At 38.7% G+C, this 27,966-nt stretch overlaps 1 protein-coding gene across 1 annotated transcript in view; it reads right to left on the reverse strand.

Annotated features, from left to right (window-relative positions):
• Nucleotides 1–3,631: 3,631 nt before the first annotated feature.
• LOC140232327 (TATA element modulatory factor-like) overlaps nt 3,632–27,966 on the reverse strand; it is a 32,166-nt gene continuing 7,831 nt past the window's right edge. The window contains exons 3-17 of the mRNA XM_072312457.1: nt 24,196–24,269; nt 18,336–18,439; nt 16,508–16,681; nt 13,961–14,128; nt 12,744–12,829; nt 11,200–11,326; nt 10,351–10,507; nt 9,671–9,818; nt 8,840–9,134; nt 7,919–8,081; nt 7,395–7,517; nt 6,748–6,888; nt 6,080–6,205; nt 4,994–5,104; nt 3,632–4,191 (exon numbers count right to left, since the gene is read on the reverse strand). Of these exons, the coding sequence (XP_072168558.1) occupies nt 4,162–4,191; nt 4,994–5,104; nt 6,080–6,205; nt 6,748–6,888; nt 7,395–7,517; nt 7,919–8,081; nt 8,840–9,134; nt 9,671–9,818; nt 10,351–10,507; nt 11,200–11,326; nt 12,744–12,829; nt 13,961–14,128; nt 16,508–16,681; nt 18,336–18,439; nt 24,196–24,269 (2,027 nt within the window). The 3' untranslated portion in view covers nt 3,632–4,161. The remainder of the gene's footprint in view (nt 4,192–4,993; nt 5,105–6,079; nt 6,206–6,747; nt 6,889–7,394; nt 7,518–7,918; nt 8,082–8,839; nt 9,135–9,670; nt 9,819–10,350; nt 10,508–11,199; nt 11,327–12,743; nt 12,830–13,960; nt 14,129–16,507; nt 16,682–18,335; nt 18,440–24,195; nt 24,270–27,966) is intronic.

Raw genomic sequence — 27,966 nt, forward strand, 5'->3', positions numbered from 1 at the left:
ATAAATTAGTGGTTAGCAATCATACACTGAATTCAAGCTTTCTTTCGTAAATGTGAGTCTGTTGAGCATGGTTCATTCAAATCACTTTGAATAAAATTAACTAAGGGAAAATGAGGTTTTTGCAGGGAAAATCATTTTAGCGCTATACGCTCTCGCAGTCGTATTCATAACATGAGATGGGAGACTACATGATTATTGTACTCATAAATGTGTTGCTTCTGTGAAAGTCACCTGACAATTTAGAATACATTGTATAACATTTCTCAACATATCATGACTAGTATTTTGACCCTTGGATCAGGAAATTCGGTTCATAATTTCTCTGTTTGAACTATCAAACTGTTGTGATTATTTGCACCCTTCTAGAATTATCTCGTATGAAACAAGGTGACTGCATAGTGCGCAATGACACTATATATAATGCAAGCTTGTACGGCATGTCCATTTTCGCTGTTTTTCACAGAACAGGACTAAACTTTGGACCTCAATGACGACCTCCAGTGCTGACCTGAGCTTAATCCACAGCATCTGTTTGACGTTGTATGAAGACAGCGGTTTTACCTGGTTCCAAGCTTTTTATGAATAGTGTGTTTCCAGTATAATTTGCTGTTCCTACAAGACAACCAGGGCCCTGTTTCATAAAGCTGTTCGTAAAGTTACGAATGACTTACGAGCGACTGGTCATCAGTTCTTGTGCTGAATTATGGAAATTCTGGTAAGTGTAGCACATCAGAACTGATCACCAGTCGCTCGTAAGTTGTTCGTAACTTTACGAACAGCTTTATGAAACACTCCCCCAGGTTTGTAAACTCCGCAGTGATAAATGATGATTTCTAAGCCGCCAAAAAGGAAAACACACAATTCTTCACATCAGTCTTCCTGACATTCCAAATACATGTCATGAAAGGTTACATGTACTGAAACAAAAGCAAAAGAAAATGGTAAAACGGCATTTTTACTAATGTACTCAATTTTAGCACAGAACATTATTCTCCTACTTCCGTAACAAATAATCACTAAAACATAATGACATTTAAACTCTACTCTCAACACAAGTAAATCCAAAAGTTATGGTGGTTACAAATTCAAAGGAACACTTTACCACAATATTTCACCTTCAGCTTTAATGAATAAATATTACTTGAAAAGGCTCCTCTACTTTATCTTATTCTTTGCGCTCAAAGTTGGTCACTGTTCACACTTGCTACTTCAAACTTTAAAGCAAGAGTTCAGCATAAGTTCCAAGACTAGTAAATCTCAATTTCAGTCAAATGCTCAACAGACTAAATATTAAGTCAACAGGAATTCTGATGTGAGACGAAACAGATAAAAGAGAAAAATGGAATGTCATCTTCAGTAGGATACATTTGTGTTTTTTTACTTACTGTAAAAACAAAACGAAACAAACTCGTTTATAACTATTTCTTACCGCTTCGTCCTAAGATTTTTGTCATCTTCTAACTTCTATGTGTACACTGCAAATGAATTTTCAGCATTTGCTCCCACAAACTGACGTTACACATTATAAACAGGGCTCGAATGTTTAGCCCTAACATGGCGAGCTGTCGATTGACTTTCATACAGTCTGCTCTTATCACAGGATGGTTTGTACATCTTTCTGAATACAAGGTGTAGTGTTGCTCAAGTAGCATATATCAGATGAAATCCGCTTAGATTTGGTTCAGTCAGTGGGTTATAGAAAAAGTTCTTATATATTTCACACGGTATGGACTGGCAGACATAAGCTAACAATACTGAACTTGCTGAAGACAATTTACATTGTGCAATGATCTTTTTTTTTAAATTACCACCCTCTGTATAAAAGTATTTGTAAGACTGGCAACTGCTGATTTACATTTTAACAAACGTGCTGGGGAAAAAAACAAGAAACCAGCGGGAATCGAACCTGTCATCTACTGCTTTCTGGGTAGCAAAACTACCATCAGGCTATCTCTCGTTGCTGGCAGTGACACAATGAACTTGGAACAGGAGTTTTGGTAATCTCTTGCTTTCATAATGTATACTGACATCCTACTAGCAAAGTAAGAGATTATAGATGCACTGGTAAGAATAATGTGAGTACCGGTGCAATTCCCTCTCTTTTAATGGGTACAAGCAACTCTAAGGCAAAAGCTAATAGTGTAAACAAGCTCGTTCTATACAGACTGTACCATAATCTTGTGACTCGACCCTACCTAGTATCACATGGTACATGTATTCAGGACTCGACATCAACAGTGGCGTGGTGGTCTTGCATCACCAAAAATTAATGTCGGGCGACCAAACTTCAAAAAAGGTTACCTTGTGCTTGCAACTAAGATTCAAAATGGATTATGGTTCCTTGTATTTTGGGCCAACACATTCTGTTTTTTAAGCCACCAACATTTGAAATTTAAAGATATTAGTGGTCCAAAATTCAAATCTTTGGCTATTTTCTGCTCCATTTAAACTCTGAAAATCATGGCCCAGAAAAACACTAATTTCTTCCTTTTCCTTTGATCATTTACCTTATAAATTTCAGCAGATGATAGATGAAACATTAGACTACAAAATTATGCCAAAAACAGATAATGAATAGTTTTGACCGATCTTGATGATGTGACTTCAAACTCGATTTTCTCGGCTCAGTCGTCAGCGACGTTTGGATCCTTTTGACGTGGCGGGTCACAAATGGTCCCATCTGGTGTTCTCAACACAGATTCCAACATTTGGAATCAGTGACACCATCATATCCTGCCTAATCTTGCATGTTTTGCCTAATCTGCTGCCATATCTGCAAAATCTGCACACACACTTCTGTAAATTTCTTTACACTTTACTTCCCTGAACACTGCTTCATGATCATATCATTCCTGACAAAATTAAAGAATGTACATGGCAATTACCTCATTTCTAGTTTCTACCAGCACCAGAGCTTTGTAAACAGTATAGGTAATATAAATACTCTATTTCATCTCAAAATATAGGAAAAAGGTAGCAATTTACACACAAAAAAAATATATCTTAATTGAAGAACATCCTTCAAATTGATTGTGTGACCTTAATAAATTCAATGTACACAGAAAAATTTGACATCTTCATAACAAACTACCTTTCTTCTTTAAACATCAAACAGGTTTAAAAAGAAGACGGCAAATCCTGCAACAACAGCAAAAATCGACAAAATCCATTATTTCTAATTGTATGCAATGCCTCAATTCTTCATATGGTAGGGGAACAGCCTACCAAACATTCACTGCTTTTTAATGACAAGCTTCTTGAGGTCATGATTAGCATCACTGCTGCACTACACGCTACACATAAATACAAACACACCAGGTGCAAATTTAACCAATTTCTATTACCATCAACAAAGGAAGGCAAAACCACAACTCATAAAATATAATTCTTATATTTCATAGATCTGAACACTTAATCCTATCATACATATAAAGGTTTCAAGATTTTAGTTTACATCAGCCAGCTAGCAAGTTTTCCTTTCAAATATGATACAAAATTTGCTCACGCTATATAACTTTGCGCAATGAAAAGTTGATATGGACACATTAATTTAATGTGCACTCATTTTAGATAAAAATGCAGTTTGATTTATTTTCACTAAAACAAAGCTTACATGCTACCTATACTGTCATTTTAAAACATACATAAATCAAAAGAATGATTGGTAGAAAAAAAATAAGTATTTCTTCCAGCAATTGATAAGATCTGAGTAATTAAAGACTTGGTAGCATGGAGATGCAATGGAGTAGAAAGGCTGGCCCAGATCTTATAATCGAGAATCCTCGTAACGGATTATGTACAGCTTCATCACTGATGATCTCTCTGTGAGTACACACACACAGCCAAAGAATCTTGACGGGAGCCGACAGTTATTGATGACCATACGCTTCGATGCACATATTTGCCGACATGTGGCGAACGGGCACTGTTTGTGTGTTTTTTTTTTAATGTATCCCCGTGGGCAGCGAATTAAAGATCGATTCGATCAGACACCGCTCATGTTTCTCCATGCTAGCAGGTCTTTCAAGATGATTTTATCATAACACCTCTCTTCTGGCTGACAGGATTCATTGCACGTGGTTTTCAGACTTCCAATTTGATTCAGGGCGATGATTTCAAGGTGAGGGAGCCCTCTCTTTCTCTCCTGATCTTTTTTCAAATCTATGTCGATCCTCTTATCAAGTCTTCAATCTGAAAGACGAAATGGAAATGGATAGTGAATTGGCACAATTTTGACCGGTCTCAGCTCATGAAGAGTTTTCATTTGGAAAATGTCAGCAAAAACTGCACTTTCATCATTTGCAAGAGTTGCAATAGTACGGTTACTGTAAAGCAAGATATTTTTGTGGCATGAAATTTTGCAAATCAGAGCTGAGGGCCTTTTTCATGGTATAAAATTTTTGTGAATTGCCTCTGGCATTTAGTGCGTACAGTGTAGACAGGAACCTTGGCATGCATTTTAATTTCACGAATTTTAGCTCTCATGAAATTTGCGGAATCAAAATGCACTCGAACATTCCTCATTTTACATTTATAGATACTTTCAATTTACGTGATTCCCATACTCAAAGAACAGATAGACAATGACCATTTCTTTGGCACATACCCATGGTTTAACAAATTTAAAAACGGAGAAAAAAAAAAGGAGAAAAAAAAGGATTCTAAAGGCATAGTGAAAAGAAGAACACAAAAGACACACACACGCACACACACACACACACAAAATCAAAGAAAGAGTTATGCATCTTATAAGTTGATCCATGGTTACAAGCAAAAATTCACCAAGCTATTTCACTGGTAATCAGTTTTGTCAAGGTTTTTAATCTTACCTACAGTCGCAAAGAAAGATCTGTCAGGTTTGGGTTTTACTTGTCATCGATGACAAAATTTTGTCAAGGTCTAAGTCTTACCTGCTGAAGTCATGAAAGTTTTGTTGAAGTTTTTGAGTCTTACCCTGTCAATAAGGAAGTTTTGATGTAAGTTTGAACCTTACCTGCTGTCGATACATCTCCTTGACGTCCTGAAGGTCTAACTTGAGCTCCTCCACTTCCTCCGCCTTCTCTCCATACATCTGGAGCACTGCATTGTATCTGTGCTGAAGATCCTGTTAGGAATGATGAGTACATCACACATTATACACTAGGGTATAAAGGCATCAAAGATATTGTCGTGTGGCCATTTTATAGCTGGTATGGTTTGTACTGTACAAGTTTGCTCAATGTACTTTCGCACTGAAATATGTCTGCACTGTAAAAAGTTTGCACCGTGCAAGTTGGCACTGTAGGCATTTGCATTTTGAAGTTTGCTTGTGATGGTTTGCAAGCTCAAAATTGTGCATTTATATAAAATTGCACTGAATAACCCTGGAAAAGTTGCAGTGCACTGGCAAGGCAACAAATTCTGCAGACCCAAAATACACTGATGCATAGTAAAACTGAAGGGAAAATGATAAATATTTGGGTGCAACCATAGTAGGATGAGAAGAATTCAGCATTTTGTGACATCAAGTATGGAAAACCAAATAATGGAAATTAAAAAGAAAATTCAACATATTTTCGTTTTTCTAGCATAATGAAATAGTACTTGACTTGCCTCTTTCAGTGAGCAGTGGAATAATATGAGATTGAACATAAGGTCAGTAACAAGTTGTGGGAATGTGCACCTTTCATTAAAATTTGAAATTTTGTGGAATTCTCCTCATATTTTCTTTACATCATTTTCCATATCGCATAGTCTTCTCATCCAGCAATGGCAGCCTTGAAACTTCAAAAATTCATAACATTTCATGGATTGTCCGATTTTCCTCAAACTTCACTGATGTGTTCTACTAACATTGATGCATCCACTCAATGCACAAGTATATTTGGGTTTCTTTCCCCTTAAAAAGCAGACACACCGCACCGCTGCAATATCCATTATCCGCTCACTGCATGTACTGCACATAAAAACAAACAAGACAACAGGGCTACTGGAAAAGTCACATTGTCTTGCAATGAATATGTACAAAGTCTCCTTCTTGCTCATACAATGTCCCCTGTGGTTAAAGGGTTCGGTCGAAGGAACGCTGAGGTATCATTACCTTGAGCTGTATCCGCAGCTCCGGCACATTACTGACTTCAGACTCCAGAGTCTCCGTACGGTTGGTGAGTTTGACGATCTCCTCCGCCATCGACGATCTCGTCCTCTCCAGCTGGTATATCTCATTCTGCAGGGGAGGAAAAGTTGGATCAAAGTACAAGTGAGTGATTTCTCAGGCTACAGATGCCACAATAATATCTCTACATGCATCTCAGTGGGCAAAAGAGGAAAAAAAATTGCAATAAATATTGTAAAGCTGAGCTTCACAATCCTCTCAACTTTACTTTATATTATTGCATTTTTCTGGATTGGCTGTTTGTTCACCTGGTACAAATTTTCATGCATTGTTGTTTTCTTCTCTTCTGTGTGTTTGTTTGTTTAGGGTCTTTATTTATTTGTTTTGTTTTGTTGTTGTTGTTGTTTTTTTTTTGGGGGGGTGATGATCAAAGCAATGGAGTCCACTGAGGTAATCCCTTATCGAGTGGGAAATTTTTCTTTCCCACTCAAAATGGCAGCTCTCCTATAAGAAATAGTATAATCATTCTGCTTCTATACAACACACAAATACTCAAAGAAAGGAGAGGAAGGATTGAAAAAAAGATTATCTTTGGTAGGCGATTGATATGAACATAACTTGTCTGAAATTTCAATTGCTGAATATGCACATACCTGCAGCTGAACAATCTCCCCTTCTCTCTGCTTTAACTGCGACTGCAGGCTCTCGATGACGGATGCGGCCGACCCCGACACCACGCTGTCGTACACCGATCCGATCATGGATGAGGACATGGTGCGTTCCAATATCTCTCCCTGCAAGATGCACATGATGGGTGTTTTTAGTTAGACAGAACAACAACACCTGCAACACAGGCAACAAGAATCTCAACCAATCAGGTATAAATATTTTGTTTCTTAGTACAGAAAATGAAACAGGCTCTCTCGGGCACAACTTCCTTCAAATTATGGAGTTTGGGATGAGCATGCTATCAAATTCCTTGCAAGATTGGCCATGAGAATTCTTAATGTTTTTCTTCAGTAGCCACTGAGCATCCACCAATCAGGTACAAGTATTTCATCTGTTACAATGGTAACTGAAACAGGCCCTAGGACACATCCATCTTCAAATTATACAGAAGGGAAAGAGCACAGCTACCAATATTGCTTCCAACACAGGCCAAGAAAATTCTCAACTTTTTTCCACGATAGAGACTCAGCAATAACCAATCAAGTGCAAAGATTTGTGGTTGCTTTGGTAACTGAAACAGGCTCTAGGACACCCTCCTCAGATGAAAAGGTGCGAAAGAAGCAAGGCTAACCTGGGACGGTGTCCTGGAGAGACTAGGGTTGAAGATGGGCCTCATCTCCGAGTGGCTGGGGGTGCTGGCCCTGGAACCTGGACTGTGCGAGCCCGACATCTCCTCCTGTTGGAGACGCTTCTCCTGTGACACAACAAAAGGTCATCAATCTTACATACTTGAAATGGCATATTGCACATAACCAAGATAAGCAAGAAGTAAAGGAGTCACACACAGGATATAATTACACTAGTATGTGAATTTAGGGAAATTTTACATAAAATTCAATATTTCTGATCATCACGCACTGAAATTAAATTGTGCAAGAGAAATCCTAACAAACTTGGTTTTCTGAAATAAGTATGACAAATCATGCTTGAGATAAAGCCACCCCATTCCTTCTAATAACACACACACAAACATATGTGTACATACACACATGCATGCACATTGAAATAAGATTATAAAATAATATTTCCTCCCTCAGTCCCACATGCTTCATATGATGTAAGCATTCTGGCACTTCAGTTCTCCACCTAAATTACCTTCTCCTCCAAGGCCTCCTGTGTGATGGCCAGCTTCTTGCGTTCGTTCTCAAGTCTCATCTTCTCCAGCTCCAGCTGCTTCTCCAGACCCACCTTCTCCTTCTGGGCCTCCCCCAGGGCCTTCATGTAGGACTGAAGCTGGTTCTCCATGTGGTGGAAGTCCCTGGCAATGCACATCGAAGCAAGTGGTCCTTAACTATTTTTGTTGTTGTCATTGGTGTTGGAGGTGTTGGTGTTGGTGTTGGTGTTGTTGTTTATTTCTGATATTGTTGTTGTGGTGGTGGTTGAGGTAGTGGTTGTTCATGGTGTTTTCCATTCAGTTGCAACATGTATACCCTATGGTCCCTTAGTCTTGTTTCCAGGCACTCAGATTTAGTTTTGTATCCTTGTTTCAAAGTCTTCAATGGCTATCCATTGCAACATGGTTGCAAAACCTACTCTCTATTTTGTCTAAAACTTCTTTTATGAGTTTAATATCTACATATATTTCCTATTTCCTTTCTACATTCTTTCTCATGAAATTCATTTGTGTTCCTCCTTGGACCTTAATTGGGTGCCAGTTCAGAGAAGAAACTTGACATTCCATGATGAGCGAGAAGTATGTTGCTCTCAATTTCTTTTACATTATTGCATAAAATTGGCACGTCGACTCCAGGGCACACCAATGTCAAAGTTCAACCCAGAGGCCATGATGACACAATAGGGATTTGGGGAAAAACCTAATCTCTATTCAGTGGCAATTATTTTGCAGATTGCTGTGCCAACTGGAAACAAAGTTCTGTAAGGATTGACATGAATTCATGACAGCACTAGAACAGGTGTGCAAATCCCATTCCCCCCCCCCCCAAAAAAAAACAACAACAACAAACAAACACCAAATTATATTTTGCAACTGGCCATTAAATAGGCAACTCCTCTCACCTGGTTTTGGTCTCTTCCAGATTTTCAAGTCGTGCCTTTTCCACCTCCAGAAGGGCAGAGAGCCGCGACTTCTCCTGCCGTGCCATGGCCAGCTGCGATTCCAGGGCCGCCATCTTGGACCCTGCCCCAAGGGCACCCTCCTGCGCGGCACGCTCGCGCTCCGTGGCTGCGGCCAGCTGGGACTGGGCATCGGCCAGCCGTTCGGTCAGGCTGCGCTCCACCTGCTCCCACGTGGACGACTGGGCGTTGAAGGTGGACTGGAGGTTTTCAATCTGCCTCAGCAAAGGACGAGTGGCTGGAAGGAGATGAATCGTACAGAACAGACCACATTTATTCATGCATTTATGTACATGAATATATGCATTTATTCATTCATTTACATGCGACATTTTATTCATTATGCATTCATTCATTCATTCATTCATTCAGTCAATCAGTCAGACATTTAAGCATTTATTCATCATTTTCTTTTCTCATTGTCAATTTTGGTCTCACAGGTCAATGAAGGTCACTCAAATGCCTCTCCAGCCTGCTAACCTGTTCTTCAGTTTTCATGTATTCACTGCGCACAGTATATATCTTTTTTTATCTTATTTGCCCCATCACAGTGACTAAAAACTGAATATATTGTTGATCTCAACTTTCTCTACAGTCTTGATATTTGCATATCTATATGAATTTCAGCATTTTTCGAATGTCATACATCATCAATTTTAAAAATGATACGATAGAGAAAGATAAAATGAGATAAATAGAGAAAGTAATTGAATGTCAAAGAAAACAGAAAATGAATACTATCATATCAGTGGGCTGCGAGGGCACCCTACATACCTGCGGACACACTCTGGCTGAGCTCCTGGTTACGGGCTTCCTCCTCCTGCAGCCTCTCCTGGAGGTCAGCGACCTCCTGACGGAAAGACTCCTCCTTCCTGGCACTCTGCTGCTCCGCCCGATTCAGACTCAGCTGGAGGTCGTTCACCTACCACACCCAGCAAAAGGGGTCACTTTAGGTCATGTGACTTTTTCCATACTTTCAAACCCTTATGTTTCATTGTTGTTGTAGTAGTAGTTTCTACATTATTGTTGATATTTTTGAAGGTCTTTGAGATCATAATACTCTTCCTGGTCCTGAGCTAGTTAAAACTGTTCACCTTTCATTCCCAACAAGAGGGTTACTTCAGGTCATTTGTATATATTAAAGTTAATAGGTCATGTAACTGATGATATTTCAATACGTATTTCTCTAATCCTCACTGGAACAAGAAGTAAAAATTAGAGAGAAAAAAAGAGTATAATAATAACAAACAGAAAATGTTAGCAAGCACAAATTTGAATTACACCTAATACTTGAAATTCACATGATGACAGCATGAACTATGGGGTATCAGATGTTTTAAACATCACTGCTCCATTCATGTTCCAGCCATCTACACATGAGTGCTCAGTAACACAGTGCATTAACCTGGGAAGCTTTGAGGAAGAGGAAAGATAGGTGCTTAGCCCCAGCTTACCTGCAGAAGCAGCCCCTCCTGCTGCCTCCTGGCCTCTAGCTGGGATCGCTCTAGGGCCAGCTTCAACTCCTCCTTGGCATTCATCTCAGCACTGAGGGCGCTTTCCTGCACTTTGCTCTCCTTGGCCGCCATGCTGCGGTGCAGCTCTGCGAGTTCTCTGCAGATGGGGGATTGGCAAATTGGCAATTCCATTTACACAGTGATAAAACACTATTAAAAGTGCTCAATACATACCACATTAGGAATACCATTACTGTCCATTTCCATGAATCGCTTTAATGATAGATCAATTCCTGTGTGATATCTACAGAATTATGGATGTTTTTAAATATAGGGTGACATTCAGTGACAGTCACACTGCAAATCACTTGCAGTAAAGACACAAACAGTTCTATAACATCATAGACTGCACACCATTTTATTGAAGGGTTAAAGCTTGCTCAAGGGAATTCAGAACCATAACATCTAAAAGTGTGGAAATTGAAACAAAATTTTGATTCATGAGATTGTAATGCTATCATAGCATTCTGTATGTTTGGTTTTTTTTTTTTTCAGCAGGCTTTCATGTTTTCATCATCACGTGACTTGAATGAGAATCAGAGTTATGATGACTAGTGACACGGCATTTGCTTCTTTGACAATTGCTCCAGTCTTATTTTCTCCAAGGACTTAGGGTTAGGGTCAAGGTCGTGATTGGGATTAGAGTTAGGTTTAGGTTCATGAGTAGAATTTAGTTTGGCTTAGAGTGCAGATATTTCATGAGAGCACATGTCACAGGAGCAAATGTCATAGAACCATGGAGAGTAGGTCTTTACCCCAAGGACATTTTGAGACCAAGGTTTGACTTACTTGTACGAGCCATCGAGGGCGTGCTGCGTGCTGCGGACCTTCTCTCTGGCCTCGTCTAACTCTGCCTTCAGCGATGCGATCTCCTTCTCCTGTCTCTCTACCGCCAGGTTCAGGGTTTTGATGGCATCTGGAGAGGCATTCACATATTTGGATTACAATCAGACAATGGAAATATATGTACAATTGCAGGTTGGGAATGCAGTCGAATGTCCGAAATACATTCAGAGGTTGAGACTGCAGTCGGAGGTTGGAAATACATTCACAGGTTGGGACAACAGACAGTAAGAGGTTGGAAATGCACTCAGAGGATGAAAATACATTCAGAGGTTGAGACTACAGATAGAGGTTGGAAATCCACTTTGAGATTGGAAATTATACATTGATAGGTTGGAAATACATTCGGAGGTTGAGACTACAGTCAGACGTTGGAAATACATTCAGAGGTTGGGATTACAGTCAAAGGTTGGAAATACATTCAAAGGATGGACATACATTCCTAGGTTGGAAATGCCTCAGGGGGTGGACTACAGTCAGAGGCTGGGAATAACTGCCTGATCATTCAATTTGTATACTAGATTTGTGTTTAATACTTATCACCTAGTACATCCCTGTGGTTGTACATTTCATTTTGTTTGTGTTGTTTTTTTCCTTGTTTGTGGCTGTAAGGCCCTGCAATATTTAATATTTCACTCGATTTTCAATACTCTGTTTATAAGTACATAATTATTTGTAAATAATGATTTGTAATCGTCTATCACTTCAGCTGTTCGGTCCTCATCGCGTTACTGGTAATTGCCACACCATGAAATGGCTCTCCTCATTAAAAAGAATAATAGATAAAAATCTGGGCGTGTTTTGATGGTGTCTAGTTTCTAATCCCCACGAATATCTGTCCTAGGAAAAAGTATATCTCATTCATGAATGATCATTTTCCTTCAGTGAAATCAAGTTTCAATTTGGGTCTTTTTTTTTTTCTTTTTTTTTTACATATTCTATTGCAAACAAAGCTCCAGCTCTACAAGCAATTCTTGTGTAAGCTCATTCAAAATTATCTTTTTGCTTTTACAGATTCAAATTTCATCTTCATTTTTTTCTAATATTGATTCATCATATACTCTGTCTCTACAATTGCACACAAAGGTGTGATGTCAATCATGTGTAACTTGCACTGTCCTAAAAATGAAACAATCCTTCCTTTTAGAAACAGAAAAGACAGATGACGACAATGACAATCTACTTTGAGATCAGCAAGACTTAACTCAGTTCTTATCATCGCACAAAAAGGTTGCTAAAGTTGCTGCTGTTGTGAAAACAGCAGTGACAGTATGCTGATATTGGCTATCTCTCTCTCTTTTTGTTTTTGTTTTTGTGTTGTTGTTTTTTTTGGCTGTGTTAGTTGTATATAATTAAGTACAATTGTAACTCATCTCTGATCACTATGCATGGGAAGCATACTGTTTTGTTTTTTTTTTTTTTGACATGAATATATTTCATCTCTCCTCACAAACATTATACTACTGTGTATATGAAATGAAGTAAATCACCTTTCTGTTTCTTTTCCACGTCTTCCTTGCCATTCAGTACTTCTTCCAAGTGTTCCACTCTGCCTTCAGCCTGCTGAAGCTGTTCCCTGTATCAAATTGGGGGTGACATAATATGGCATGAATTGGGGCTTGGCATACCAGCAATTTGCCATACAGAAAGAGTGAAACAACATTAACAGCAACAACAAATTTATAATACTACACAGTATTGCAACATACAAAAATAACGTAACTCTGAGAGTCTCAAGTGATATACAGCTGTTGCAAAGTTCTATAGGGCCAGACAAAAATTAAGTTAGCAATTTCCAATCTCAATTTTCTAAACTTATTAATTGGCTGCAGATTATCTTCTTCTTTTTCTTTTTCATGACATGTCCTTCACATGGTCCCTAGATATTTCAACCTCTTTCAAATGGAGGCAACAATATTTGAGCCTTACTCATCAGTGTAACAATTTTCAAGCTGTCATTACACTTCTGTTGTGCAGAGCACCAACATTTTACTGCTATCTAGCTCACATTTCACATCAAAACAAAAAACAGATGGTTTGCCTGATTAGGAGACTATGCTATATTCCATTAGGCTGGATGTAATTAGTTGATTATTAGCATGCATGTTCCAGCACTTGGCTAGACGAGATATGAACAAGTAATGCTGCATAAACATGTGGCAGAATTCCCATGACGGAAAGTTACCTTTACACCTATAAACTTTACAATGCAGAAAAACATGCCCACTGAGTGACATTAACCAGATGCAGTATGGATCGATGATTCTGTACATTCAGTGTGGGCATTCCAGTACAATCCTGACTGCACATTTGTTCATTATTTACAGCTTTCACAGTCTCAATTTGTCTTTTGCCATTTGAAATATAGACTCTGGCTCTATAATAGTTCCCATGTAAGTGAAACAGGACCCAGGTTTCTGCAAAAACATTTTGCCTGAACTGCCAAGAAGCTTTGATACACTCGAGTTGTACATATGCTGTACCCTTCCGATATGTTATATTGGGATATGCCACATCCCCCCAAAAAAAACAGTAAATAAAAATAAATAAATAAATAAAGAATAAAAAATCAATCAATAAATCAAAAACACCCATAAACAAATACGAACAACCAAGCAAACACAAACACATACAAAAAAAAACAAACAAACAAACAAAAAGGAGCCTTGAACTGTAAACAAGACCGGCAGGGCAAGAAGCCACTCACTTCTGCGATTTCACAAGTTTGTCCGTTTCTTTCTCCTTGGCCCGCAGCTTCTTGATGATGGTGGAATTCTGGAGCTGTTGCTTGGACAGTTTCTCTCCTTCCGTCAGCAGCTCCGCGATCTGCTCGTCCTTTTCGGCAAGGAGCTTTCCCGTTGTGTCGCTCTTCTCTCTGCACCAATAAATCAGAAAAAGGTACAAAATTTCTGACTCAAGTGGGGACAAAAGTGGATGATGCGGATACGAGAGACTGACAATTGCGTTGTATGGATTCCTCCGCCAAGAAACCACAATAGAGGTCCTATTCAGACGGAAGATTTTCACTTCAAGGACACCCTAGACAAAGGAGTAATTAACAGGTCTCCACTTGGTTCTCTTTTGGAAACGGACACCGTAGCTTCAAGGACTGTGGTGTGCAAAGAATAGTGCAGTATGTGAACTGCTCATCTTTCGCTAGGGTAACCAACTTTGTGGCTGTACTTTTTTATTCCACTTAAGGATTACAGGATGGTTTTCTTGGAACATGTTGCGATTTTGGTTAACTTTTTTTATTTTGCCATCAGCTTTTCTTCACAATTTGCCATAAAGAGAAACAAGCTAACCTTGTGCACTGCAATGCATCATGTGACACTTGACAGGCATCAGGGTAGAACGTGACAAAATGTCCTTCCTATCAATGATTTATTTCATACAGTAATGTGATACATTACAGTCAGCAACATGGGTTGCTGTCTTATCAGTGTGCATCAAAACTGCTGAGCTGACATTAAAAGAACACTTTTCCTTGTGCTTATGCATTATCTGGGCTTTGAAAATACTAAAGTCTACTATACCAGACTTAACCCTAACTAGGCCGAGGGGGGCCTCCGAGGCCCCCCCCCCCCGACGTTCCGCGCGATGTATCACTAACGTGAAAAGCTATCGCCGCGACGTTTCATGACTTTTTTCTGTCGAGTCTCCCGCATCTTTTGACACCAAATTTGCGATGCCCGGGCACGCGGTTCCGAAGTTTCGCATAAATATGTACATGCATGTCAGACCAAAAATTGCTCAAAAACGTGAATTCGTGTACAATTTCAATGGAAACTGTGCTTACAGTCAAATTTCATAAAAGCATTATTATTTTGGGGCTTTATTGATTAAAATCAACTAATAACATATTTTCTCGTTCAGAACAATGTCGCGGACAAGTTTAATCGAAAAAACAATGGAAAACATAAAGTCGAAAAAACAAAGAAATACATAAAAAATTCAAAAAACAATAAAATACTTAAGAAATTTTTTTGGATGGCTCAATTTTTTTCTCTTATATTTGCTTAGGACATTAAAAAGAATATTTACACAAAAAAATGTGCCCATTTCGGGCTTTATTTAGTGATTTATACCAAATTGTCTGATTTCATGCATCATTATGCATAAATTAGCATAATTTAGCATAAATGACAATTTTTCGAAAATCTAACTTCGTAGTACTTTAGATTACATCATGGGCAATGTGTGTGCCAATTTTCGTCGCGATCGCGCGGTCGACGGCCGAGATCTAGAGGGGGGGGGGGGCCTGGGAGGCCCCCCCCCCCGGCTCTATGATCTACCAAAATAGCCCGGCCTAGTTAGGGTTAAACTCCAGACTTATCACATACTGTAAAACGAGGAATGTTCCAGGCAGAGGTATCTCCCTTTTCAAGAGATACTTGGGGTTGGAGAGTCTGTGTAAATGTTGGGGGTCAATATGGCAATGGACAAAGAAAATGAAAGGACCTTCTGGAAGAAAAACTGGGGTCAACTGCGGACATGACATCATATAACTACAACATGCATGAGGAAGACTTCAGGAAAACAAACAGGACACAGTGTGTCCATCACAGGACCAGCAGTGCATGTGCTGCACTTTTATTGTAGGATGAAGCACGCACATCAAGGCTGCACTGCCCCATTTGGTATAAATTAAGTTAAATGGGGGGGGGGGGGTTGTTAAAAAAGAAAGAAAACAGCGATTTCAATGTTGATGTGCATGACAGCCAACAAATGACATTCACTTCCTGTTTCATGGAAGTAGCCACACATGGAAGGACCTCCCCTTTCCCCTGTTGCAGAATTTTAACCTCTACCTCATTGCAAACAAACCTGGTACCAAAAACTGCTTATCAATATCACATGTATCTACCAAAGCCCCTTTGACCCTGCCCCCTTTTTTCTTACTTTCTAGGTACAATGAGGGTTAATGTTTTGCTTCATTGCAGCCCTATTTTAATATGAATTGCAAAAGATTAAAAAGTGAGGATCCTAGCAAAATCCTGAATGACACCACACTTAACTATTCATGGCAGGAATCATCAAATGTAATGTTGACGAAACAATGCATATCTATTTGTATTTCTTGTGACGATGCCAAATGATACTGATAATGTAATAATAATTCTGCTTGTAATGATAATAATGATAATGACAATGATAATGACAATGATAATAACAATGAAAATAATAATAATAATAATAATAATGATAATATCATCATCATAATACACAATATTACACCACAGATTTTACTCACATGTCATCAAGGGCCTTCTGCATCTTCTGCGAGTCCTTCTTGAACTGGTCTCGCTCGCGGTTGGCCGTTTGCAGCTTCTTTTCCATGGCGCTGATTCGCTGGGTGAATTCCTTCGTCAGCTCGTCCACGTCGTACGACTCGCTCTTGCGGGCCTCTTCCGATTCATGCACTTGTCTGCAGTTAATGTAAAAAAGTTGATGTGTGCCATGAACATAATGTGAATGTGCACATGGTTCATGATATCCCAAGTGCTGTTTGAAACAATGGATGAATGCGTGTAATGAATTTGATCCATGTCATAATTGAAAATTAAGCCGTCGTGTAGCGAGATGAGGTGAAAACTTGGCAAGTGATTGTTGTCAGTCAAAACAAATGATAGTAGCCATATTTACCTTATGTGAGTACTATATTCCTACAATGTCATGAACATTGAGAAGATGCTAGGATATTGGCAAGTACATCATACATAATAATTAGGGAAAGAAAAAGAGAACTAAAAGTAGGCAATATGTTTTGAGATATTTGACAAAAGTCAAGTATACTAGACAGTGTCTCAAAATAGCACCTTTGTGCTTTCTCTTGATTTTGCATTCCCCATGAACATTTATTGGAGAAACATATTGATATTGCTACAAGTAATACAAGTGACACTACACTCAAGAATACTGTATGTTAATGAACTATATGCTATTCCCAAGTAGAACATCCTTGATCACTACAATTAATTGGACTTCCTGTTTCAAATAATGACATTAAACAAATGAGCGCCAGTCAGTTGAAATATTGTCCACTAATGCACAAAAAGTCTACCATATGGGGATACCCTAATTAGATTTAGAGATCTATACGGCAGCAAACTTTGTTTACTTGACAATCACCACTGTGAATCAACGACCTCGACTTGTCAGGCATGCATCATGCTCTACTAATTTCATGAAATAAGATTTAAGAATATGTATATTGTGTAGATGATAAAGAAATGTTATTCAAGCACAAACTGCCTCACTTCAGGATTGTTGCAGATGAATAGCAAGTGAGGAGAGAGTATTATCAATTCTCGACAGACTAACTCTCTACTCAGAGAGTGTGCTGGTATTATACTAAATTTCTTCAGGATTTTCCATAAATACCTGAAAATGATGACTTTATGATGATTTCAGTTATATTTCATTTCTGTGTCAGAACTTACTGAAGAAGCAGAGAACACTAACTGCAGTGATATCACTATTATCTTCTTTATTTCTGTTACTGTTCTTATTGTTTATTATTATCATTATTATTCTACTAATTACAACTTTGTGACGATGACTACAACAGCTACTAGTTTTAAATGCTACTGCTACCACTACTAACACCACCATCACCACTGCTATTGCCAATAATTATCATCATCATGATCACTATCATTATCATTTCATCACATCATCATCAGTAATATCATAATCATCATCCAAACATCACCCTTATCACCATCACCACCATTATCATCACCATCACTAGTATCATCATCATCACTATCACTTACTAGTATCATCACTATTACCATCATCAGTCACCATTATCACAATCATCATCCAATTATCACCATTATCACCATTACCATCATTACTACCATCATCACCACCACCATCATCAGTCACCATTATAATGATCATCATCCAATCATCATCACCATTATCACCATCACCATAATCATCATCATCATCATCATCATCATCTTTACCATTATCATCATCATCATCATCATCATCATCATCATCATCATCATCATCATCATCATCATCATTCTCATCCTCATCCTCTTCCTCCTCCTCATTTCTTCACTCACGTTTTTAGGACAGAAACAGAGTCTTGCAGCTCCCCATTCTGCTGGCTCAGATGAATGATCTGTGCTTCCCTGGCCTCCAGAACTTGTGCCATCTCTGCCAATCTCTATCATTCCCCAAAGAGAAGGAAAGAAAATTCAGTGCAAATTTAACAATACGGCTTACCAACTGAATAGTCTAGATTCTCAGCGATTGGAAAATTTGATATTTCCACATAATCTTGAGCAATTCATGATGCCACAGAGATACAATATTTTGTTGATCTTTGACACAACCTTACTCTTCTTCCTTGCCTTTACAACGTGCTACTGTGCAATGTGCTACTGTGCGATATCAGATACCATATCCTTTCCTCCACATCAACAGCAGTTACAACTGTGGTAGTTAGAAGAGCATGCTATAAATTTCAACAAAACCAGGAAAATTGTATACATTTGTATATGTATAATAGAGTAAAACCTAGACCTCAACTCTATCTCTAAACCCTAGGACTCAGAAATGCTTTCCTCTCACTAAGAAAACCCCAACTCCATTCCAATCCTTGAAATCCTATACCCTTGAAGGCACAATCATTGATAGGGTATAGGTGCACACATGGAACTCATTCCCCAACTACATCTACACACTTTATCCACTTTTTTTTTTTTTTTTTTTTTTTGAGGGGGGGGGGAGGGGTGGGAGTGTGGAGGAAGAAGATTGTGTAACATATTTTCTGGTTGCAAACATCTCAAATTCCAAGATACTTAAAGAGGACTTTAAGGTAGATTAATGCAACAAATCTCTATAATAATTTACTTTTACCAGTTGCAAGGTGATCATTCTTGACCTAGATTAATGACTTTCCTTGTTTCAATTTGTCACAAGAAAACAAATGTGGCAATTACATATCAAAAGTATAATAATAACGCATTTTGTCATAATGTTCTTTTACAGCAGCAGACACCACTAGACAATCCATACTTCACAGTTGAACAAGTGTTAGCAGGATTTACTGGCACATTACCACTGCCTGTGCTAGATCAATGGACATTAACAAATTACTGGAATTGAAAACACATTTCTGAAGTATATGAGATAAAACAAATAACATCACTTGCTACTTGTACTTGTCAAACAGTGTATCCAAGTCACTGCACAGAACCTTTGCCTCCAGCAAGGACTTTGCCTCCAGCAAGTTTGAAATGTTCAGCGAATGTATCAGCATGCAATAACAACAGACTAGCAAATATTCTGCACTCCTTAAGCCCCCGTTCCACTATCACGATTTGGACCCCGATCTGTCCCGATCTAGCAGATCGGGAGAGAGCGGCAAAAGCGTACGGGGATCGGAAGCATCGTAGCAGCAGCGTGTGGAGGTCGGGGGTTGGAGCGGGCATTTTTTCAGATCGGGAAGAAATTTTGAACCGGTTCAAAATTTCTTCCCGATCTCCCCGATCAAAATTGACATATTTTTAATCGTACGGCAAGCGGGGAGAGCGTCGTGACAGCGTAAACGCAGCGGGGAGAGCGTAGTGACGGCGTAAATGCAGCGGGATGAGCGTAACAAAGTCTTTCTGAGCGTAGTAACATCGGCACAAGAACGGGAAGTAATTTTAGCTGTAATTTTCGAAGAAGAAGAAGAGATGAAGAAAAAGAAGAGAAGAAAGCAGCAAAGCAGCTACCCAAAAGGCGAAGAAAGAGAGACTGCACGTGGTGCTGAAAAAGGAGGAAGAGGACATAGCAGAATTTTGAGGAATATAAAATTACTACAACTGGAGGGAGCAAGGACATCAAGAAAAAGCCTTGGAAAAATCAGCACGATACAATATGCATTGTGCACAGTCCACAGTATATTTCTTCGGTTCTGCATGCTAATAAGTTGACTGACTGCAGACCGACAGTCGAATCGGGGTACATCGGGGCACATCGTCACTTTTCAGCTCTCTGAACGGGGTAACAGCGTGATAAGATCGTATAGATCGTTCAGAGCGTAGATACAGCGTGCATTGATCGGATAACATCGGCAACATCGCACTGACAGCATAGCTACATCGTTCTAAAGCGTACCGGCAGCGGCAGAGATCGTAATGTCTCATTCCCGATCATCGTAGTATGAGCGTAGCAAGCACTTGGTAGTCGTAACTGCAGCGTACTTAGAGCGTTCTAACATCGTACTGTGTCCAGATCGGCTCAGGTTTTACCCGATCCTTCCCGACCTGAGAAAATTGTCAAATCGTAGCGAGAACGGCATAGTGGAACGGGGGCTTTAGTATCAAACAGCTTACAATGTAATTTCCATTAAAAAAACAACAACAACTCCATATATGCAAACCAACAGGCACTTTGACCCCAAATTTTGATGTGAAATTTTGATCCCATATGGAAACTAGAGATCAAGTTTTGTGGAAATAAAGCTGACTTACACTTGCACGACAGGGCCACACAATGAGGTGGAAATGAATGAATGTGACAGAGAACTTCACCCGAATGTGTCTTCTGCACCAGAGCAAATGTCTTTCTGCTGTCCACCCTCGAACAGCACATCTTGTTCACTACACTGGAAACCGATCACTGGCATGTTTATACAAAAAGTGTATGCCTCAAGACTTTTTCTCAGCAGATAATTAGGTGCATTTTCAGGCCTCATACTGCTTCTGACCGAGTTCCTCTTTTATCTGCTCCAGATTTTACTCTTTTTGTCTTCTTTTCACCCCTTTTCATCAGTTTCACTAGACCACATTGGCTAAGTCTCAACACACACAAACAGAGAACAATGACACTGTTTCTACAGTGAGTGGCTACATAGCTGTCAATAGCCTTTTTGACTGCCCAATCTAGAACAAACAACGAGGTACGTAAAACCCTGTCGGTGAGAAGAAAGTTAAAAAGCTGTAACGCCACCTCTTTTTTCTTTAGAACTTTCTTTTTTCCCCTTTTCCGAAGAGCAAACAGTTGTTGTCGGGTTCCTTTCAAATGCAGGAATCTACACATCTTCCATATCCTGCCGTATCCATAATAGACTACCACTTGTGAATGATATGTTCTATTCCGAGGGCTGCTGGAATGCGCAGTACGAGAACAAACAAAAGACCAGCTTCAAGACATACTAAAATTCCTGGATGCTTTTGGCCCAAATGGCAAACTCCCCCCCCCCCAAAAAAAAAACAACAACAACAAAACAACAACAACAACAAACAAACAAAAAACAAACAAAAACAAAAAATTAGCCATTCATTCCAATGTGCAACATGCTCCAATTAACCCTATTTGTGCAGGGGACTGTCTTAAGTTTTAGATGGGTAAGAGTCACTAACATTTAGCAAAAATGTGAAAAATGTGATGGTACATTGATGATTACCACTGCATAAAGATGTGATAACAGATGGGGGTGTGGTAATCTGTTTGACACATTTTGACAAGTATTCTGGGAATTTCAAGCATTTGTGCTCTTTAATACAGTAACCCACTTCTTTCAAGTCCAAGTCTGGAAACTTAAGATTTATAGCATTCTATGTCTGCCATTACCATAGGCAGTTGTGGCCTGTTTGAGCCAATAAAATCTTTAAATCTGACAGTTTGGTGGCGCGAGAAAGATACGCGTATGTGGTAGCCTTGCAAAAAAAAAAAAAAATGTAACAATCCATTCTGAATTTTTGACCCAAACAGGCCACCAAAAGATGACCACTTTTTTATTTTGGTAGCTGGGCATCAATTTTTAGTTTTATGTTTAGCCCTGCCACTAATGTCAAGCCCTGCCATAGTCCATCTGCTTGTATTCCATTTTGTGTGTGAGACTTTCGGGGCAATTTCCATGTCAACTAGATGTACGGATTCCAGAAAAGTTGAAATTCAGTCTAAGTGATTCGATGGAGGAAAAACTAGAAATGTCGCTTTGGCGACTGGTATGCCTCCGCCATAATGCATGATTTTCCCAATAGGTCTTGATAGTACATGTGGACAATGTGTGATTACATTTTCACAAAATTGGCAAAATATTGAAATGACAAGTTTGTCACAAATGTGTTGAATGTTCACCTTCCTTGACCTAGGTTTAATTGGATGAATAGGAGAGCATGTATCTAGGGATTTAAGGACTTTAACTCGACTTTGACCCATTCATACATTTAGGAATTGAGTAATTTTCAAGGTACAGGTGTGGAGAAAAAGTGCAATTTCTGAATTGAATAGTAAATTGTTACCATTTTCATCTGGCCCTTGACCCTAAAATTCATAAGATAATCACTTTCAGGTAGAACATGCATAATATGTACTAAGTTTCAAGACAACTCGAGCCACTTCCGAGATATGGAGGAAAAAGTTATTCAGCACTTTCACTTGATCTTTGACCTTTTGACCTTTGAGGCAAAAAAAGAAGAAAAAAAAAAAACTTTCCAGAGAATTTCTATTAGGTTACACATGTATGCATACACCAAGTGTAAAAAAAAAATAACCCCGCTGGCATTGCATGATAGGAGGGAAATAGTAAAATTTGGAAGTGTTGCACTTGACCTTTGACCCCTGACCTTTGACCCCATGAACCCTACATTCTCTAGATAATCACTTCCAGTCAGTATATGTATATACTATGTTCCATGAAGATACCTTGAACAATTTTCCAAGGTATGGAGAAAAAAAAAGTTTTAATATTTTTACTTGACCTTTTGACCTTTGACCTTTGACCTCATGACCCAACTTTCACCAGAGAATCTTAATTGGGTAATACATGTATACACTAAGTTTCAAGAAAATATCTTCAGGCATTCAATAGATATGGTGGAAATAGTGAAATTTTATGTATTTGACCCTGACCTTTTGACCTTTGACCTTTGACCTCATGACCCAAACTTTCACCAGAGAATCTTAATTGGGTAATACATGTATACACTAAGTTTCAAGAAAATATCTTCAGGCATTCAATAGATATGGTGGAAATAGTGAAATTTTATGTATTTGACCTTGACCTTTTGACCTTTGACCTTGAGCATGTGCACCCAAAAGTTGATAGGCACAACTTCACCCCCTAATACACATACATGCCAAGTTTCATTAGGATACCTCAACGGGTTTTGATAGTTACCTTGTCCACAAAATTCATTACGGACGGACGGAAGGACGGACGGACGGAAGGACGGACGGACGGACGGACGGACGGACGGACGGACGGACAACCCGAAAACATAATGCCTCCGGCACCACTTCGTGGCGGAGGCATAAAAAAAAACTGTCGTGCAGAATTTGTAATTCATGGAAACCGTAACAGCTATCCAATGTCTACTAAATTAAGCTTGCCCAACCTAGCAATAACTAACCTACAACTGCGTTCAGAGTATTACTCCCTGCAAGGAAATACGAAGTCACAGGATCGAGGTATGTCAAACCTGTACAACTCATTTACATTGCCATGAGGCAAGAAACATCCAACAAGAATGTTGGTCCATCAACAAATCTTGCCAAAGAATGCAGGAGCATGCTACTAGAATAGTATACTTTATTAAGATTAAAGGTACTATTTACCATTGACAGAAGTGATTTTAAAAACTGTTTGAATTATCACATTTGATGCATTTGTCTGGGTCAGTTGAATATCCTACCATATAAAAAAATTGCAATAAAGCCTAAAATATAAGGAGATATCACTATTTTTCTCAATAAACCATAACTGTAGACAGTTTATTTAAAAAAAAAATGTTATTCTAACTATTGTTCACATTTTGTATATTTAACAATACTTAACATTGATTATACTGATTAAAATTTTTACATTGGTCGTGATCTGCAACTCACATTTTAGAACTTAGGGACGGACTAAAGCTGGGTTTTTGTCTCATCTGCAAATGGTACATAATGCCTTTAATGTGTTCCACGGAAACTGGAGCAGCTTACCTTCAAGAGTTTCTCCGGTTGCAGTGCATCACTCTCTTGAAGCTCGTCTTTGGGTGAGGTCGGATCACCAGCACCTAGCATCATGAACAGAGAGAGGGAGACAGCAAGAATGAGTGTGAGTGAGAGGATCAAAGAGTCTTCTACTACCCTGATGCTCCCCCAGTCACTTTCACCACCCCCGAATACACACCAATCGGATCTCGGAGCCACCTTAAGGAGCAAAGTCTCCCTCGGTCCGTGACTGGCCGCCGACTATTTGTCCGTCACGCCGGCGTGACGCAAAGCCTTACCTACTGACTCTCACTTAAGCATGACTGCAAACAAGTCTTCTAGGAGCTTCTCCCTTTTCGCTCGTCTCCCAGACACTTGTGGATCTTTTATAGTGAATCAATGTTTGGAGATTGTTGAAATGTGTGACATGTACAAGCACATTGCATGTGTGTTTATAGTGTCCATAGCCAAAGCCTACAGATGTACACCAAGATCTACATTTCCAGAAAACACTAAAGAAAAAACAACAGCGACTTTGCAGGGAATGTGTATATAATTGAATGTGTGTGTGGCCAAACCCTAATGCTTGTTAAGGTCACTTTAAAGTGTATGTACTAGATCTGATTGTCAACTGTCAACATTGTACAGACTGACCCCTCTGTTTAGTGATTTAAAAAAAAAAAGTTACCTGGCACTCAAGTTACAAATACAGTACATACATTGTACACAATTCTACAAAGTTGATGAAATTTAGTCCACCAGATTAAAAAAAAAAAAAAAAAAAGCTCCTGTACAGTACATGCAAACATTGCATTCTGGTAAGGCTGCAACCATAGCTATGACTCCTTTTCTTCTTCTTTTTTTTTTCTTTGTTCAGACATGGCTTTAAAATGACGCAGGTTCCGCGGTGTTGGCAAGTGAATTGTTTACGGTAAGCTTTGAGCTGTCCTCAAATAATCAGCACATAAAGTGTACCGTTTTGACAGATGGTCTGTCCAAACACTAGGCCCATTCAGGCACAAGTTATGAGGTTCTGCATTGCCATGCAAAATTCAATTTTATAATGTAGCCGCTGTTATCAAAATGCATGACCCCCCTCAAAAAAAAAAAAAAAATACTCATTTTATTCAGCTGCAAGCAAACACTTTGAGGAAGTCCAACCAAAAATAAATAAACTTCAAAAGAAAGAGAAAAATCTTCCCTGCACAACAATACAAAAATGACAAAAAATCCAATAAGAAACAAGGAAGATATGACATTTTGAAATTTCACATTTTTCTGAAAACATTTCTTGACCAGTCCATATGCAAATGTGCGAGTTCATGATGTCATAGGATACCCTAACAATTTTTCAAGTATGCTGAAATTCGGACAATTTTTTATTTTTTAGCTAATACAAGTATAAGCATGTTCCCATACCAAGACATGTCAGCATTAACATCTGTTCTTTTTTATTATTATTTTAGGTGGTTTTAAGTCAAGTTTTATGTTTATACAGCTGAAAAATGGCATTTTTGTCACTTCTGTATCATATGAAATGAATAAGAAATTGTGAGAGCATGACATCGTCAACTTGCTGATTTGAATGTTTTTATTTGACTGGTCAAGATGTGTTTTCAAAAAAAAAATGTGAAATTTCAAAATGCCATATCTTCCTTATTTCTTATCAGACTTTTGTCATTTGTGCATTGTTCTGCAGGGAATTTTTTTTTTCTCTTTCTTATGAATTTGATAAAATTTTGGAGTGGATTTCTTCTTTAAATCTTCACGCTGCGCATGCTGTTTACCTAAAAACAGACAGAGGGCATGATCCTGGGTACTCCAAACTCAGATCAACCATTCTGTAGGCCTGTATGATCAGTGCTAGGACCTAGTGCAGCAGGCTGCATCATGGGGGAAAAAAAACCTGAGCTGTTTTTGTTTTTGTTTGGGGATTTTTGTGTGCCACTAATGTACACTGCAGAAGGCAAATTTTGCAAGAGTTAAAAAAAAAAAAAAAAAATCAAGATGATGTGATGACTGCATCACAGAGAAATATTTTTTTGCACCACATTGCAAAAATCTTTTTTTGAAAACTGTTCAAATTTTATGATTAAGCGATTAATAATCCTCATCATCTCAAAGGCATATCTTGAAATCATAAACATTCCAAGTTTCTTTTGACATTTCATGTCTGTAACACTTCTAGATTTAACACAATGTAGTGCATTCTGAATACAATTATTTTCCAGTTCATTTCTGACTGCAGACTTGAACCAAAATACAAAGGGCAACTTCTACAAGTGCAAATATTTGCAAATTTTCAACTATTTCCTTCATATATATTGCTAGCTTGGTACAGTACAATAGATTAATAGATATAACTGTAGTTCACCATGTGGCAAAAAAGAAAGAAAGAAAGAAAGGAAACAAAATAAAATGTTTGTTTCAGGACAACTTAGGCCAAATCTGTTTCCTTGTTTCTAAGGACAACGTGAGGGCTTCATATACACAAATCTTCGAGTTGTGAGCTCTGCACTTGTCTAAGAAGGGTTTCGGTCTACACAGCTGTCTTGTTTGTAAGCATGTTTCTTCAACAACTTTACGGATGTTTGTGGTTTTGCTCTGCTATACATGTACATGTAGTTACATGGTACTGAACGCAATTTTTACTGCTTTTACTGCTTAGCTCGGGCCAGGAGCTGGCCAAAAATGCATTCGAGTTACTGAAAGGGGGTATAAGCGTGCAGATATTTCAAGGGAGCAATTATTGCAAGAACAAATGTCATGGAACTTATATTGCCAAAGTAAGATTTACAAGCATTTTTTTTTTCCTTTTATGATCTCCGCTTTTATGCGGGTAACGTGATGACCCACATGCAAACCAACAAAATAATGGCACTATTAGAGACATGGTATGGTTATCAACACTGTCAGTGAAAGTGAACCACTTCCAGAGATGAACATGGGTCATGTCACACACAATGACAGGCCCGGCATGGCCTTTATCAAAACTTTGATCCTGCGACAATTTTGATTTGACTGAAGGGTTTGAGGTGCTGGTAATGTTACATCTTGGACACATTCTACAAACTGTAGCAGCGGACTTGGCATTCTTTTAGAAATTTTGACTCATTTTCATTTTTAATTTGATTGAAAAGGAAATACACACACGTTTTGACTTTCTGCCATTTAAAGACTCTATCTCTTTAAAAAAAAAAAATAATTTTTTTAAAGAAAAATAATTACAGTTGCTTTGCAAAGTGACTGGGACACTAAGACAGTGTACAAATGATGCACAGGTCTACATTGATCAGTAGGAATTGTGTGCATATTAAAGGTAAAATGCTTTACCCCTGGACAACTTACTTTCATTGTAAGCTGGCATTCTACACTAAATTTGAGTTGTCCTTAACAGCTAATCACTAGGCTCCAAAATCTGACAGCATCTTGAGGCATGAATGAAGTATAGACACTTCAACCAGGGAGGTGACGTCTCACCTCCCTGTTTCAACAGACCTCCCGTATTGTATTCTTCAGGAAAGTATGACGTCATGGAACTATTTAAACACTGGAGCACACAGGTGCGCAGAGTTTGCCACAACTGACCTTTCAAGGGTTCAAGATACTAGTTATACAATGGTGTACTGTGCAGAGGGCATTTCACACTAGTACACCAAGTGCAAAAATTAATATGAAATATGAAGAATGAAAATATGGCTCTTAATAACAGTGTACATCTGACATTTGCCGGAGTCAACATGTTGTAGTTTCTATTTGTTTTTTTGTTTTTCTTTTGCT

The sequence above is a fragment of the Diadema setosum genome, chromosome 8 (genome assembly GCF_964275005.1).
Source record: "Diadema setosum chromosome 8, eeDiaSeto1, whole genome shotgun sequence".
Taxonomy (NCBI): domain Eukaryota; kingdom Metazoa; phylum Echinodermata; class Echinoidea; order Diadematoida; family Diadematidae; genus Diadema; species Diadema setosum.